Source organism: Mytilus galloprovincialis, chromosome 7, assembly GCF_965363235.1.
Source record: "Mytilus galloprovincialis chromosome 7, xbMytGall1.hap1.1, whole genome shotgun sequence".
NCBI classification, from domain to species: Eukaryota; Metazoa; Mollusca; class Bivalvia; order Mytilida; family Mytilidae; genus Mytilus; species Mytilus galloprovincialis.
Window position 1 is genome coordinate 75174006 of NC_134844.1, and position 18741 is coordinate 75192746.

Below are 18741 nucleotides of genomic sequence, written 5' to 3' on the forward strand. Positions count from 1 at the left end.
TTGGGGCCAAAAAGAGGTCTTACTGGACCTACTCCTTTATCAATGAATAAAATGACCTATTGTTTCAAAACCAACAGAACTTTGTTGTGCTTAACCAGCTGCCTCATTGATCTGAACCACTTGGTAATACACACACACAGAAAAATATTCACTATATTAAATTAATTTTTGTTGGATACCAATTTGCATACATTTAGTGGGTAGGTACAGGTGATTAATAAATTTAAATGTTCAACAAAATTACAAATTTTCATATAAGGTTGTATGCACACTTTGGTAAAACCTTGAAATCAGATATTCATGAAAACACATGCTGTCCTCTTTCCAAGAAAATACATATCCACTAAAATAAATGAATGAAACTTACAACTTCATTATATGTTGGATGTGTGGAGTCTTTTACAATTTTAGTTTTCCTTTTAGTTTGTTTATCTGGATCTGGTAGGAGGTAAATCTTCACATAGGGACTAGGCAATGTAGAACCACCAGGCTGAAATAGACATATTTGCATATTCATAGAATATTCTAATTAATTAAACCTGAAATATGCACACACAAAAAGTATGAGTTTTTGTTAAATACTCTATCTTTTTCCTATAAAAATGGTTTCAGCCAAATCTTAAAACATAGGAAACCTGAAAATCTGTTGTATACATTGAATAACATAAAATATCAAAATTAATACTGTAATTACAGTGCTACCATAAAACTATCAATATTTTATTTATCCAATATTGATTTGTTTAATAACGGATAAAAGACATCACAATTAAGAAGATAGGATAAAGCTACACTTTAAAGTTTATGAAATGCATACAAATACTTCCACTGTTCAAGAGAAATTTAATTAGTCTTTCTGGTATCAAACCATCTTGGGCAAGGGGGGGAGGGGGGAACAAAAACAACAACAATTTTACTCACCAAGTCTTTTGCATGCATCACCATTATCATTAGAGTACTCTTCTTGTATTCAAGCGACAGCTTCACTTGACCAAATGGGGAGCCTTGAGGGACTAACTGGACTTGACTTTCTGAAATATGATTAAAAAATGCTTCAATTATATTATTTATATGATAATTATAAGATAATTGTAGATAGTCATCTTTTTCTGTAATCATATGAAATTCTATCTTGTAAATTAAAAAAAATCAAAGTTAGTAAGCACCAGAAAAATTTTCCTGTTTTGTATTTTTTTTTTTAAATATGTGTCAAAAATTAAAATGTTGGTGACAATGAAAGATTGTATCCGGTATTATTGCATAGCAATATAATATTTCCCACAGAAAGTAATCAAAAGTTAGCGTGCAATAAATTCCAATATTGCATTAGTGCAATAAATCTTCAAAATTCATGACGTCATCAACAGTCAGGGGCGTTACTTAAACAAGTTATTTTTTTTAATTACTTATATAAGTAATTTTTTATTTTAAAAATAATAAAATTACTTAATAGAGTTATTTTAATTTTCAATAGAAACATAGACTAAATGTAGTCTTCATGATTTTAAACAACATTTTATATCACAAAATAAAGAATTTATCAGATTTGAGAGGAGTATAGAGATAAAGGGTTACTTTGAAAATAATGACAAAAATATTACTTGAATAAGTTATTTTATACATTTTTGAAAAAAATAGCAATTACACTTATCTAAGGCACATATGTAATTGATTTAGGTTACAAATTATAAATAACTTCAGGTCTTAATTAATTCACAAGTATCTATCTATTTATATCAGTCTACCTTCAAGATTTTAGAGGAAAATGATAATTTAATAGTCCCAAGAGACCAATCTTTGACCCAGAAGCGTCGGTATGAAAGATAAGTGAGTCGGAAAGTTAATTAGTGTTTCTGAAGAATTAGTTTTTATATATCAAGGGAAAAATAACCAGATAACTGTGAAAATTATCTAAAGCTAGTAAAATCTGTATTCTTGGACACCTATAAAAATAATATTAAGAAAAATAACTTATATAAGTTATATTTAAATTAGCCTCGTTTTCAACATTACTTGTATAGGTAATTTTAATTGTTACTTGTTTAAGTAATGCCCCTGACTGATCAAGGACAAAATCTTAGTTTAAACCAATTTTTACTTTCAAATATTATATTGCTATACAATAAAAGGGTTATTGCATGAATATTGGTGCATATTGTCCCTCGTAGAACATATATTGCACTCGCAAGCTCGTGCAATATAAAATTCTAATCAGGAAAAATTCCCAAATATTCATGCAATAACCCTATATTATTATTATTAAGGTAAATGCTTTTCCCGTCCTGATTTTCAATGTACATTCTTTTATGACTCCAATGTTCTATGTTCCATTGGTAAGGGCATCATGTCAACCTAAATTTAAAACATATACAAACTGGTTTCATTATTGAAAACAGATAACTGTATTTTACAATCTTGCTACCAAGAAATGTTAGAAAGATCGATATTAAAACCTTGTGACAAACAAAATTGGGCATGTGAAATAAGAAACATATTATTATGATTGTAAAGATGTATGGTTACACCAAAAGGTTATTAATGTTGATAATTTTTTGCTGGAAATTGTTAATAGAATAAAAGGTAGTTTTGTCAGTGAAATGAATGCTTTTTTCAATGAGTCATCAAAGTGTAACTTTTATAGATATATATACACGATCCAGATACTCTACAATTTTACCTACAAAAACCTGTAAACTATGTGTTTAAGCCATATATTAGTAGATATAGATTGTCTGCACACTGCCTTAACATTGAAACTGGTAGATTTTGTAATATTGAAAGAGAAAACAGATTATGTAATACGTGTGATAAAAACATGATTGAAGATGAATACCATTATATTTTAGTATGTGAGAAATATTCTGATATAAGGAAAACATATATAAAACCATATTATTGGAAAAAAACATCTGGTTATAAACTTATACAATTATTGTCTGTTCATAACATCAAAGAGCTTAACAATCTAGGTAAATACCTTTATTTAGCTGATAAGATTCGTTATTCATAATATTATACTTATATTTCATTATTTATATTATTTGTTGTCATTCTCTGTCATTGATACAAACTGTTTGTAATTATAAAACACGTATGTAATTATTCACTGATGCTATTATATTTGTATATGTAAATTCTATAAGCTGTATTGCTTCTGAATAAAAGACTATTATTATTCAAGACAACACTAGCATTAATACGAACACAGTCAAAATTATTTTGGTAATATGTTAATTAATATTGGATCTGATAAACTTGTTATTGTGTTTCATTAGAAGTACAAGTAGTTATGGTTATTTTGAATGAGATCATACAATAATCTCAAGTTGTCTTTAAATTAGATGAATGAGTTGACCAGTGGGCAATCCATGTCAATGATGTCATTGATCAATCTTGAAATAACATAAGCATTGTGATGGGAAAGTGCAGGAATTTGAAAATCTACTATTGCTATGTCAACTTAGCTAACTCACTCACAAATTGAATAATGTAGATTCAAATATTAATGCGTCCAGTTTCTTGGTGAAGAAACATAACTCTTGTCAGGAAAACTAGCAACGCTAGGCTATTACCATCAGAGTCAAAAGCATCTTTATTTAACCGTCACCCTCTGGACCATATAAAAGTGACCTTATAAGAAAGGTGTCTATTGGCTTGAGGAGTGTATAGGTATTTCTAAAGCAGAACTCACATGTTCAAACTCACACAAATTTTTGTTAACACAAATGATTAAGACATGGTGTAAGTACATGTGTATATGTGTATATGTTAAGACACTGTATTGTGAGAGTGTGTATTTATTTTCCATTTATTGTGCAACCATTTTAGCTATGTATGGTCAAGGTGTTGTGTATTTTTTTTAAATGCAATGTGATCACTTATACACAATTTATAAACTATATCAATCCTAACATTTTACTTTCTGATACCTTGATATAGAAAACTATTTAAATACAGTAATAAATCCAACATGCTGAGAAAATTATCAATAATAATTATAGGTCTACCAAAGTTGTTTACAAAATTTCTGAACTGATTTTACATTCATAGTCATGCTAAGAGATACATTTCTGTCATGAGCATAGGAAAATATATGTTGAAATCTATTGCACTAAGTTAATAAAAATTTAAAAACATTTCATATCACTCCACTGAAATAGGAAAACTGTATAAAGAAAAAGAGAAGAATTAGCTTAAGTGAGACATTCCTAGCACACATTATCATGATTGTTAATCATGCACTTCAAAAAATGCAGCATAGCTCTATTCATCATAATCTTATATACGCATTTTCTAAGAAAGCATTAGAACACTTAGAACCTTCATGGCAGTCTTCAGAATAGCCTAAAAGTTAATTACAATAACCTGCATGACAAAAGTGCATATGTAAACAGTGAAAGTAAAGCTGCTGTTGGATGGACCTGGCTAAAACATGATCATAAAATTACCTTTCGGTGAAGGAAGCTCTACAAACATATATCCACAAAATGTATATGCAATTTCTTGTTCTGTTTGAAGGTTGCAAAAAGCATGTTTAAAATTTGATTGATTCATTGATTAGTGTTAAATGCTGCATCAGCGCTTAATGGATATATTATGAAGATTTATAATTTTAACTTGAACAGAAATATAACCATGGTTTCCACTGTTAGATGTTTTACTTCATAATGCGTTACATCTTTATATTGATATTTTGCCTGCCATTCCCAGTATTTTTTACTTATCTTAATGATGTATTCATGATACACATTTGAGTCGATTTGACCAAAAAATTTGTCTATTTTTTTGTATATTGTCAAAGAAAAAGCCAGATGCTGTTTTGCTTGCAAAGAAAAATTTATGTTTTAAAATTAAAATGCAAAAATTAAACAAATTAAGAAGCATAGTTTTGCTTTATTATTTTAAAAAAAGAAGCAAATACATGTACTTTTAAAACCAGATTCAGCATCTATAGAAAAAAAATAAAATAAATGAAAGCAAGACAAAAATTCTGTGAAACAATTAAGTACTATCCAAATTAGAAAAGATCAAAAACATCTTGGCAAAATCAATTTCATCTGTAAACTAAAGCTATAATGACTTCCAAATAATGTACTATCTACATGCAATAAAATATGTCAACTTTTCTAATCAATAAATTTGTTTACAACTTATCATGTCAATTTAATACCAGTACCTCTGAATTTCTGTATCCCAAGATTTTCTTTTTGAGCCTCTTGTTCATCTCTGAGCAATGGATGGAAGAATGTATAAACAATATCGCTCTGAAAAAGTAAATATGTCATGTTTATAAATGTTTTGCTACATAGTTGCCTAACTAACACTATTTTAAACCAGATGCTCCGCAGGGCGTAGCTTTATACGACCGCAGAGGTTGAACCCTGAACGGTTGGGGCAAGTATGGACACAACATTCAAGCTGGATTCAGCTCTAAATTTGGATTGTGATTAAATAGTTAACACAGCATAGGTTTCTGACACAGAATGAATGTGTTCTAATGAACTTAAAATTTTTGTTTTCTCTTAGAGCAATTCACTATGCTGTTGAATATTAATCCTCTCAAAAAAATGTTTGAAGAAATTTTCTTTTTTATTTATGAAATTTCAAATGAGAAAAATTGAACCCAATTTTTTTAATCACATCCCCCTTTCCCTTATTCCAAAACTAATCTCAATTAAAATTTCTAATGGAGTTTGCAACAATAACTACTCATTTAAATACATCATAAAATATTAAGATGTAAAAAAACTGCTTGTTATCACTGAATGGTAAAGATTATTTTAATTTATCAGTTGGTAGTAAAAAGTGAATATACATTGTATATTGTATATAACAAAGATTTAAGTTGATTCTGGACAAAGAAAGATAACTCCAATTAAAAAAAATCTTGCTATTGCACAATATTTTGCAATTAGATATTTCTTGCTTACTATTCTGGACAAAGAAAGATAACTCTAATTAAAAAAAAATTTGCTATTTCACAATATTGTGCAATTAGATATTTCTTGCCATTGCGCAATACTGTGCAATTGAAAAGACTTGCTATTGCACAATACTTAATATAATAATTTTAGATCCTGATTTGGACCAACTTGAAAACTGGGCCCATAATAAAAAATCTAAGTACATTTTTGGATTCAGCATATCAAAGAACCCCAAGATTTCAATTTTTGTTAAAATCAGACTAAGTTTAATTTTGGACCCTTTGGACTTTAGTGTAGACCAATTTGAAAACAGGACCAAAAATGAAGAATCTACATACACAGTTAGATTTGGTATATCAAAGAACCCCATTTATTCAATTTTTGATGAAATCAAACAAAGTTTAATTTTGGACCCCGATTTGGACCAACTTGAAAACTGGGCCAATAATCAAGAATCTAAGTACATTTTTAGATTCAGCATATCAAAGAACCTAACTGATTCATTTTTTGTCAAAATCAAACTAAGTTTAATTTTGGACCCTTTGGACCTTAATGTAGACCAATTTGAAAACGGGACCAAAAGTTAAGAATCTACATACACAGTCATGACAGTTAGATTCGGCATATCAAAGAACCCCAATTATTCAATTTTGATGAAATCAAACAAAGTTTAATTTTGGACCCTTTGGGCCCCTTATTCTGTTGGGACCAAAACTCCCAAAATCAATACCAACCTTCCTTTTATGGTCATAAACCTTGTGTTTAAATTTCATAGATTTCTATTTACTTATACTAACGTTATGGTGCGAAAACCAAGAAAAATGCTTATTTGGGTCCCTTTTTTGGCCCCTAATTCCTAAACTGTTGGTACCTAAACTCCCAAAATCAATACCAACCTTCCTTTTGTAGTCATTAACATTGTGTTTAAATTTCATTGATTTCTATTTACTTAAACTAAAGTTATTGTGCGAAAACCAAGAATAATGCTTATTTGGGCCCTTTTTTGGCCCCTAATTCCTAAACTGTTGAAACCAAAACTCCCAAAATCAATCCCAACCGTTCTTTTGTGGTCATAAACCTTGTGTCAAAATTTCATAGATTTCTATTAACTTAAACTAAAGTTATAGTGCGAAAAACCAAGAAAATGCTTATTTGGGCCCTTTTTGGCCCCTAATTCCTAAAATGTTGGGACCAAAACTCCCAAAATCAATACCAACCTTCCTTTTGTGGTCATAAACCTTGTGTTAAAATTTCATAGATTTCCATTCACTTTTACTAAAGTTAGAGTGCGAAAACTAAAAGTATTCGGACGACGACGACGACGCAGACGACGACGCAGACGACGACGCCAACGTGATAGCAATATACGACGAAAAATTTTTCAAATTTTGCGGTCGTATAAAAATACTTTAAGTTTATTCATAGGGATACAGAAAAGTCCATGGGTTCAATTTTTGCTGTTTATTTCTAGGCAATATTCGGTGCATTTTAATTGTTCTTGTTTAAATAAAAGATGAGATTTTTTTTGCAGCTCATCTATTGTACTGGCAAAATTATCTATTATAATATTTATACACCTTGAAGTAAAGCTTTCCTAGTAAAATTGAAACAAAGAGTTGAAATCATTGCTGTTTTTATTTGGTGACCTTTTTGCATTATGTATTAAACGTCTGAATTTTTCATAGTTACCTCAGATATTTCTGCAGCCTTTGTCCATAAATCTTGTAAAAAGTTTTCAATTTCTTTTTTCCTTATTTCTGCTACAGCTTTAATGTGAGATCTGCCCCAAATTACTCTGTAAATAAATAATTACAAAATAATAAATAAATATGTCAGGAGCCTGTAGTTCAGTGGTTGTTGTAGGTTCATATTTTTTTTTCTTTCGTAAATTGTTTTGTTGTAAATTATACTGTTGGTTTTTCAATTGAATAGTTTCATATTTTTTATGTTGGGGCCTTTTGAAGCGGACCCCAAGGTATGGGTTTTTCTCATTGTTGAAGGCCGTATGGTTGCCTATAATTGCTAACATCCATATTATTAATATTTCAACTTTAGTAGAAAGTTGACTCATTGATAGTCAAACCACATCTCCTTTCTTTTATATTGGATATTTTTTGGGTGTTATTTCCGCAATAGGGTAATAATATGATAACATCAAATACAATATAGACTTTATGATTTAGAATGTTGCAACCTGCCCCAATTTAGAAAATAAAAAAAAAATATCTCTGCAAATTCTGAATTCACAGTCTTACATATTTTTTAACATTCTATGATCTTACTTGCTAGACAGGTGTGGCCATGGTATCAACGGGAACATCTCTATCAATTTATTTCTAAATTCTACAAATTCTGAAAAATGACGGAAGACATAGCTTGGCACTTTCTGATTATCTCTCTCAACTCTCAGGATAAATATCTGTAATCAAATACAACATATACGGTTAATAAATCTAATCTGCACATACGCTTTTTTTTTAAAAAAAGACTATATCAATGATTATATTACAAGCCAACTGTCAATAGGTGCAAGAGATGAAAATCTTCAAATGTGGGAAAATAAATGGTTATAAGATTCTGGTATAATTACGCACATTTTAAGTAAAACTTTAGATTGATTGTTTGGTGTTTAATAAAGATTTTTAGCACAATTTTGGTATTTCGTGGAGATCAGTTTTTTTGGTGGAGGAATTCCAAGCTGGAGTGTCAGGAGAGAACCACCAGTCTATGGTAGGAAAACTGACAATCCTAGTCAATTATTAAAGATGGCAGCTCATGCACTGCGGGATTCAAACTCACAACCGCAGTGTTGAATGGTTAGAGATTTAGTGGTTTGACTACTTAGATGACTGGAATACCATGAAAAATTCAGATCATCATTCACAGATTCCTTATTTTAACACATGTGTTGTGAAAAAAAAGAAGAGCTTAATATGATTATGTCTTGTTGATTTGTACCATGCCCACTTTCAATTTATCGTATATATTATTATTCAAATCAAAATCAAATATATTGATTTGATTTGATTATTATTCTATTATTCATCACCAAGATTAACATGATAAGTGTACTTACATAATGTCTTTCTGGAGTATATCGTTTCTGGTAACTATGGACTTCAACTTTACTTATTTTACCATCTGTGTTTAAACTGTAAAACAAGCAAACATAAAATATACTTATGAATCACCACACAAACAAATATTCTTGCATTTAAAAATAGGTTTTATACTAAGCAAGACACTTCTGTAATAAATGCTATCCCAACTATATAATAAGCTTCTTAGAATAATAATAAAATTTAAGATGCAACTTGGTGCCACTTTGTTTCACTTTTCTACCATATATTATGCAATTTTATTGAAAATGTTAATTCTGAGACTTTGTTAATTCCTTTGACCAAGAAAAAGATATATGAGAAACTAAACATTCAGATTTTTCTTTCAGGTATATATCATGTGCAAGTTTATTGAAAAGATATGTTTTTACAATTCAATTCTGAGAAATAGTAGTCTTTTTTCCTTTTTTCTGTTCTTACAATTACTTTGCCTCCAAATTTATAGAGGTATGTAACATAACAACAAATCACAATTATTCCACAAATGTCATTGAAAAAAAGAGAAAAAGAATATTTTGTCAGATCTTCCAAGAAAAGCATGGACAGATGGTCTGCATTAAAATCAGAATAGCTCAGAAAAGCTCATATTGCATCCCCATCACTAGAAACAGTAACCTAGGCAGTAAAAAATTAGATGATTATCAAGAATAATGTTTAAAATTTTACTAGCCATTCAAATTTTGTATTGTTTGGAAACAATTACCTAACAGTAACAAAGAAAAAGATCCTCAAGAGTATACTAGCTGTAAATGTACTAGAAAATATGTTCTTAAGTACACATAGTACTAAATGCATGAGAACATTTGTTCCAAACGTTTATGAGATACAGAAAGTACAAGTCCATACACTGATGCAGAACATGCAAGTATGTTACAGCATAAGTCCATTTTTTGTATGTGGTCATTTAAAAGTGTTAGTTTAAGAATTGGTTATATTTTGTTTTGGAAATCAAAACTTTATTTGTTGAAGGCCGTACAGTGACCTATAGTTGTTAATGTCTGTGTCATTTTGGTTCTTTGTGGATAGTTGTCTCATTGGCATTCATACCACATCTTCTTTTTTATATTTACATTTGAAAGTTTTAAGAGTAAGGAAAGTTATCTAAGTCTACCTTTGATATTTTTCAAGGCTTTTATAACCAAATAAATAGAATAGACCTCTTGTAAAATATAAGTTCCACATAAATGATATATGTTGTAAAAGTATTCACCTTTTATTTTTATGTGTTCATTTATTTGTATGTAATTTATTTGTATGTGTTAATTTATTTGTATGTGTTAATTTATTTGTATGTGTTCATTTATTTGTATGTGTTAATTTATTTGTATGTGTCCATTTATTTGTATGTAATTTATTTGTATGTGTTAATTTATTTGTATGTGTTAATTTATTTGTATGTGTTCATTTATTTGTATGTGTTAATTTATTTGTATGTGTTAATTTATTTGTATGTGTTCATTACAGTAGAAATATTTGGTCAATATATAGCACATTTAAGGAACAACAGTGCTGTAGTTGAAGAGCAGTTTAGCTGGCAATATGAATCATTGCCAGTAAAATATATATTTGTGACCGTCAACTCTCTTATTGATGTCTGCAACTATTCAACTGCAGAACAATATTCATATTCTTGAGCATCACAAAAAAACAGAAGAAGTTAGAAAGTATGATATGTCATCATTCCCTTATTCCAGCTTAAAACAAAGAACTGTTCATGCTGAGAGACTCAAACTTCTTGATACCTGCTTGGAGATATTGCTGTAACAACTTTCTGAAAACTACAGTTGTAGGACATTTGATTCATTATTGTATTTCTTAAACAAATCTCGAAATTATCAAATCAACTTTAATACAAGATTTCTCATTTTTATCACTCTTCAGGGAGTTATGTCTATCTGAACTCCTATCAATCATTTAGAATGTACAGCTGCATATTTTAAATCTAACCTGTAGGCTTTAAAATATGGATTGCCTTTGTGCAAATTGAAATTAGCCTATTATTTTATTTTTTAATTGATGTTACAATCTTGCTATCATTTTTGTTATTCTGCAGGTCAACTGATGCATCCACGCTCTCATTGACTAGACTTGATGTACCTTTCATAGACATTTTCCCTCTGTAATCATTTGATCTGGATGTTTTTATTCTTTAATCATCTTTTTACACAGACCTTTAGTTTGAAATTTTGGGCTACCATTTTCTGGTGTTCAGCTAAGTTAATAATTTTCTATTTAGAAAATTATGGTATTTTCACCTTTTACATTCGATGGTTGTACCATACATGTGACACGTTCCTTATTTTTCGTATACAGAAATAAAATGTATCGATAAAGTATACCAACCTGTAAGTTTTAGGTACAAATGATAAAAGAGCACCTTCCTGATGGCTGGAAAATTTGAGCTGAGCTAGGTTGTGTATGAAGAAATTAAACTGGACAAACACAGACTTCAGACTCTCTTCTATCATTCTGTGGAAAAAAAATAATACATTTCATTATTTTATAACATTTGATTAAAAAGTTCTGTATCTGCAATAAAAATATGTATGAATATATAACATAATTGGGAATCATGTTTATCAGATGTTTCGTAGATAAATAGATGAGATCTGAACTGAGGTCTCACAAGGTGACTTTGAATAAAGTATGTGATATTGATAATGATAAAGATGTCCAATTTTTCTTTTAATATGATATGGTACTTTTTTTAATTTTACTTAAATCCCAACTTATGAATTTAATACCCTTTACATTACATACAAAATTGAAAATGATTACAGCAATACCTGTTAATACACCAATCTTGAGATTTTTTATGAATTACAAAAAAAATAGTTCTCCTGAGGGCAATCATCAAAAGCGTTATCAAACAAATCGGTTTACTGTAACATGCTATTCAAGATCCAGCATGAACTTATAGATATAGACCGTCACCAATATTTGACGCCGAATGATAACCGGACCAGAGGTAAAAACCGCTTCTTCCAAGAAAGAACAAGTACAGACACCTACGGCCAATCTTTCTTCCTGAGGACAATCAGGGACTGGAACAACCTATCAACAACAGTTACAGCGACCAACACCGTTGAGGGATTCAGAGCTGCCCTGAAGGCATGCTCTGAAAGGAAGTAGGAAAACCAGTTGTAAATAATTTTAATTGTATATTTTTCTGCGAACGTTTTAAATGTAATTTGTAAATAGCCAAGAGAAATCTTTCTGTGTTGCCCGACACTGCGTAAAGTTTTCGCGCGGAACCATTAACATTCAGCAATGAATCCGGTTCCTTACCTGGAAGAAGAAGAACATAATAACACAAGCATTGTGATGGAAAAGTGCATGAATTAGAAAGTTGTCTATGATAGCCTAGGTCTGATCTGAAATTCATTGAATGACAATATTGACTTTTTATTGTGAATATAAAAGTTGTAATTACGGTAAAGAATCCAATATTTCTCATCTTATAAAATAACCCTTTTAAATGCATTTGCACATAATCTGAATGCTTTGTACAATACCTGGTAAATATAGCCGAGGCCTGAACTGATGTCTGACTGGGTAACAGTACTCTCTGTATATATCTAGCTGCATCTTTATGGATACCTGGGATACCAGATTTGGACAACTGAAAATTTAAACAAATGTTTCAAATTGGTGTCTATACAATATGCCAGGATTTTAAGGAATCTCTATATTCTAAAGAATTTTATTTCAAAAACCCGCCACCAATACCACACTCCCAAAATAATACATGTAATAAAAAAGAAATAATTAAAAACTGAACTGCTCATGTACCTGTCATTGAACAGACACAAGCACATGTGGCGGATCTAAATAGGCTTTTTAACAGATTTCTTCTAAATCATTTGGTTTATGGTGGGGAGTGCTCATTGGCAATCATACCACATTTTCGAATTTGTATAATCAAGTATTCGACATTCATATGCATATTTATATGGTTTGAAGCACTATTATGAGAAATTCATTGTACAAGACAGGATTTTATAGTAGCTGTATGGGAGATCTAAATATATCATAAATGCTACAACTCAACATTACCAAACTACAGATGAATATGAAATCAAATCCTTTTCATAGTGCTTGACATATTGTAGTGCCTAGTTATCTTAAAATAAATATTGATATACCAGTATTGAAAAACCGAACATTTAAAAAAATTGAATAAATAAGTAGTTAAACAACTACTTACAAGAGCAAACAAATTAAGGAACAGATTGGTATTCTTTCTAAGGATATTGAAGGCTTGACAACACATATCAACAAACTCTTGAAATTTATTGTTTTGTTTTTCACCATTGTTGATGACATAGGCCATGTCAGATGTCAGCACAAATGGAACTCGATCTCTGGAAATAAAACATACAAATACTTTGAAACTATGACAATGTTTTACGATTTTCGTAGATTGAGGAATTTTTTTATCCTCATGGATATTTGATTTTGTGGTTTTAACAAAGTCTGCTCATTATGTATTCACCTGTCCCAATTCAAGTGCTTGTAATTCAGTGTTTGTCGTTTGTTGCTGTGTATCATATTTGCTTTTCGTTGATTTTTTGTGCATAAATTAGACTGCTAGTTTTTACTTTTGAACCGTTTTACATTTGTCATTTCAGGGACTTTTAAAGACTATTCAGTATGGGTTTTGCTCATTGTTGAAAGTCATCAGGATGACCTAAAGTTTTTAATTTCTGTGAAATTTGGTCTCTTGGCGAGAGTTGGTCTCATTGACAATCATATCTAAGCCTAATGTAGTCTGTACAGCGTTGGATTGGTTTCTATGTCATCAAAAGAAGTACATTTGTCGTTGATCCATCTATCAGTAAACCATCATCGTAGGTAGCAGGTAATGGTGAGCTTACCCAGCACGTTCTTTCAGTTATAATGACTGAGACGTGACTGATGGTAATGTGTTATTTATATACTATATATTTTAGTTATCAATTTATAAAAGTTTTTTTAAAAAGCTTGTTATCATGAAACAGAATAGCAATCATCCTCAACCCTCACTGTAATAACACCAAAGTTATCTTACTATCTAATTGAGGATTTCAGCAAACCAGGTGCTCCGCAGGGCGCAGCTTTATACGACCGCAGAGGTCGAACCCTGAACAGTTGGGGCAAGTATGGACAAAACATTCAAGCATGATACAGCTCTGAATTTGGATTGTGATCAAATTTTTGACATTACATGGTTTTTTTTACACAAAACAAATGCCAAGATTTTACAAATCAATTAAAGATTTCTTCTTCAAACTTTTTAAATCTAAAATTAAATAGTTGACACAGCATAGGTTTCTGACACAGAATGAATGTGGTCTAATGAACTTAAAAGGTTTTTTTTGCCTTTGAGCAAATCACTATGCTGTTGAATATTAATCCTCTCAAAAAAATGTTTGAAGAAATTTTCTTTTTATTTATGAAATCTGAAATGAGAAAAATTTAACCCCCCCCCCCCCTTTTTTTTCACATCCCCGTTTCCCTTTTTCAAAACTGATATCAATTCAAATTTCTAATGGAGTTTGCAACAATAACTACTCATTTAAATACATCATAAAATATTAAGATGTAAAAAAACTGCTTGTTATCACTGAATGGTAAAGATTATTTAAATTTATCAGTTGGTAGTAAAAAGTGTATATACATTGTATATTGTATATAACAAAGATTTAAGTTGATTCTGGACAAAGAAAGATAACTTCAATTAAAAAAAATTCTTGCTATTGCACAAATAGGATATTTCTTGCTTACTATTCTGGACAAAGAAAGATAACTCTAATTAAAAAAAAAATTGCTATTTCACAATATTGTGCAATTAGATATTTCTTGCCATTGCACAATACTGTGCAATTGAAAAGACTTGCTATTGCACAATACTTAATATAATAATTTTAGATCCTGATTTGGACCAACTTGAAAACTGGGCCCATAATCAAAAATCTAAGTACATGTTTAGATTCAGCATATCAAAGAGGCCCAAGAATTCAATTTTTGTTAAAATCAAACTTAGTTTAATTTTGGACCCTTTGGACTTTAATGTAGAATTTGAAATTTGAAAACAGGACCAAAAATGAAGAATCTACATACACAGTTAGATTTGGCATATCAAAGAACCCCAAGGATTCAATTTTTGATGAAATCAAACAAAGTTTAATTTTGGACCCTTTGGACCTTAATGTAGACCAATTTGAAAACTGGACCAAAAAAACTTCAATAATCAAGAATCTAAGTACATTTTTAGATTCAACATATCAAAGAACCCAACCGATTCATTTTTTGTCAAAATCAAACTAAGTTTAATTTTGGACCCTTTGGACCTTAATGTAGACCAATTTGAAAACGGGACCAAAAGTTGAGAATCTACATATACAGTTAGATTCGGCATATCAAAGAACCCCAATTATTCAATTTTGATGAAATCAAACAAAGTTTAATTTGGGACCCTTTGGGCCCCTTTTTCCTAAACTGTTGGGACCAAAACTCCCAAAATCAAAACCAACCTTCCTTTTATGGTCATAAGCCTTGTGTTTAAATTTCATAGATTTGTATTTACTTATACTAACATTATAGTGCGAAAACCAAGAAAAATGCTTATTTGGGTCCCTTTTTGGCCCCTAATTCCTAATCTGTTGGGTCCTAAACTCCCAAAATAAATACCAACCTTCCTTTTGTGGTCATAAACATTGTGTTTAAATTTCATAGATTTCCATTTACTTAACCTAAGGTTATTGTGCAAAAACCAAGAAAAATGCTTATTTGGGCCCTTTATTGGCCCCTTATTCCTAAACTATTGAAACCAAAACTCCCAAAATCAATCCCAATCTTTCTTTTGTGGTCATAAACCTTGTGTCAAAATTTCATAGATTTCTATTAACTTAAACTAAAGTTATGGTGCGAAAACCAAGAAAATGCTTATTTGGGCCCTTTTTGGCCCCTTATTCCTAAAATGTTTGGACCAAAACTCCCAAAATCAATACCAACCTTCCTTTTATGGTCATAAACCTTGTGTTAAAATTTCATAGATTTCTATTCACTTTTACTAAAGTTAGAGTGCGAAAACTAAAAGTATTCGGACGCCGGACGACGACGACGACGACGACGACGCAGACGCCAACGTGATAGCAATATACGACGAAAATTTTTTCAAAATTTGCGGTCGTATAAAAACATTTACAGAAAACTAACCATACCTTTTAATATTTCCAAACATTTGAGCATCACCGAGGAATTTGTTGAAGTCTATATGGAACATGTGACCCGACTGTTTTAACATGATATTGTCATTATGTCGATCACAGATTCCAAGTACGTAGGTAGCTACACAGTAGCCTGCACATGATCTAGTGAAATTTTCTACTGCCTAAAAATAAAAATACAAAATATTACATAACTATAGATCTAATCGTTATTTTGAATTTTGCAAGATTTGACCTAACTGACTTGATTTTGTGCCGCAATATTGAACATTTTTCTTTTGTGTTTAAATTTTACAGGAATGTGTGTCATATATGCTATAATAAAAAACAAAATGCAATAACTTGTATTAACAAATACAAAATGTTATACAGAAGTATCAGATGAAAAATTCGGGTTAAGTGTCCTTTAAAAAATAAATGTTGCAAAATTAAAAAGGTGTTTTCCTCAAGTGACTTAAAAGAAATTACTTTGTCTTTTCATGTGTGGAAAATGTTTTGGTTTATATGGTGTTTCCTCTTTATTCAAATCCCTGAAGTTTGTTTTTGCTTATTATGACACTGTGTAGAGAACCATTGTTGCCAGGTTTATTTTAATTCAAGTCTGCACCTCTAGCCACAAGTCCTATGCCCCAGACAAGTAAAATTTAATTTTGACTAGTAAGTTTTTGCACTTCTTTGATTAAACACATAAGAAAGTGTTGGAATATTGGACTTCAAACTAGTAGCAGGAAAAATATTTGGTGCAGACAGTAGTTCTATAATTGTTATCTCAAAATTTGGAATAATTGATTAAATAAGTTCTCCAGTTACTACAAACAAAATCTTACCTTCTGATATTCTAGTTCTGTTGGATTATGTTTCTGTAACCACTCTTTGATTGGTCGATCTTTAAATGACCCTGTGACCCCAGAGGATACTTGTATTTTTCGTAAAGTGTCAGATTCTGTTACTATTTCTACCATTCCTGGAAATAAAACAGTAAAACTGATTTTTTTTGGGAAACCTAAATTGTGACCTCTTTCAACAGGTTTTATATCGTATCCTTATCAAGTACAAAGATATAAAAAAAATAAATACAGGTAATATTATTTATATAATATTTTAAGATATTCAACAAATATACATGTATGTCAATTTGTTAAAAACAATAAATATGATTTTAACACCAAATTGGAATAGACTACTGTTTTAAAAAATCATGTATCAAATACACATTTAAGTAGTTTAGCTGAACATTACTTATAATATTCATAATAATAAGGTTCCGTTCACCAATATACAAAGATGAGTTTTAAATAAAAAGCTTACTTTGTCGTTAAAAAATGCAAACTACCTTGTCCATCTCAAAACAAATGGCAAATTTTATTTTTTGGCAAGGAATGATTTCAAATTAAGATGTGCTTATTCTTCATCAAGCAGGGAACACCAGAAAAAGGTCAGTTATAGTGTTAGAATACTATAAATTCAAAGATTATTGTGTGCATTTATTATTGTGACTTTGCGATTTTAGACTTAAATTTGAAAAATCATGTTTAATTCAAATAAAAAATTTCAAAATAAGAATTTAAATTATTGCGATTATGACCCTGTCACATTTTTAGCAATAATAAAAATATCACAATAATTTCTAAATTTACAGTAATGTGACTGTGTAAGTTGATAGATTTTGGTTGGCTTTTTTTCTTCTTTCTCTCTGGGTGCTGTCTCACTACGGTATACAACACCAACTATTTTGATTAATAATCACATAATTAGCAATACACTATTATATTACCCTTTTTAGGTCCTGTAGCAAGACAAGAAAAAGTAATCATTTTAAGATCTAATCCTTGTTTTAACCACAATCTGTCCATAATCCTAATCATCTGTAGGGTTAACATGTCTTGTCGTAAATCATCACCAACCTACAAACAAACAAAATTAGTGTCATTATTATGCAAAATTAAGTTATACAGAAATAACTGTTTAGTGTCTTTATATATCAGATTTATTTGTAAGAGGCTGAGAAACAGGTGTAATGCGAGCTCCAGTGAAAACATACAGCAATTAATTTTTTATTTTTTTTCCTCATCCAAATCGTTATTTGTTTTTGAATAAAATCGACATGACTAAAACACAGACTGCAATAAAAAGCTAAATTGAACTGTAATAAAAACAGTAATTTGACATAACTGTTCGCTTGCAGCAGACACAGGATACCAGTAGACTATATATGTCTAGTATAGGTTTAATGCTTCATGCTATCTGTACACATGTATCAGTAGAGTAGAAAGGTCGATTGCAGGATAGATCTGTTTATTCAAAGAAAAATCAGTGAAAACCAGTTACAAATTCAAAGCAAGTTTTAAAACCAGATTTAATCCACCATTTTCTACATAAGAAAATGCCTGTACCAAGTCAGGAATATGTCAGTTGTTATCCATTCGTTTGAGTTTGTGTTTGAGCTTTTCATTTTGCAATTTGATTAGAGACTTTCCATTTTGAATT

The 18741-nt window shown here is 30.2% G+C and overlaps 1 protein-coding gene across 1 annotated transcript in view; it reads right to left on the minus strand.

The window, feature by feature from the left end:
• Positions 1-18741, minus strand: part of LOC143083659 (phosphatidylinositol 4-phosphate 3-kinase C2 domain-containing subunit alpha-like) — a 58776-nt gene that overhangs the window by 2278 nt on the left and 37757 nt on the right. The window contains exons 25-36 of the mRNA XM_076259940.1: positions 18029-18158; positions 17082-17218; positions 16249-16418; positions 13251-13407; positions 12559-12665; positions 11387-11512; positions 9001-9076; positions 8207-8343; positions 7614-7719; positions 5177-5264; positions 922-1031; positions 368-490 (exon numbers count right to left, since the gene is read on the minus strand). Of these exons, the coding sequence (XP_076116055.1) occupies positions 368-490; positions 922-1031; positions 5177-5264; positions 7614-7719; positions 8207-8343; positions 9001-9076; positions 11387-11512; positions 12559-12665; positions 13251-13407; positions 16249-16418; positions 17082-17218; positions 18029-18158 (1467 nt within the window). The remainder of the gene's footprint in view (positions 1-367; positions 491-921; positions 1032-5176; positions 5265-7613; positions 7720-8206; positions 8344-9000; positions 9077-11386; positions 11513-12558; positions 12666-13250; positions 13408-16248; positions 16419-17081; positions 17219-18028; positions 18159-18741) is intronic.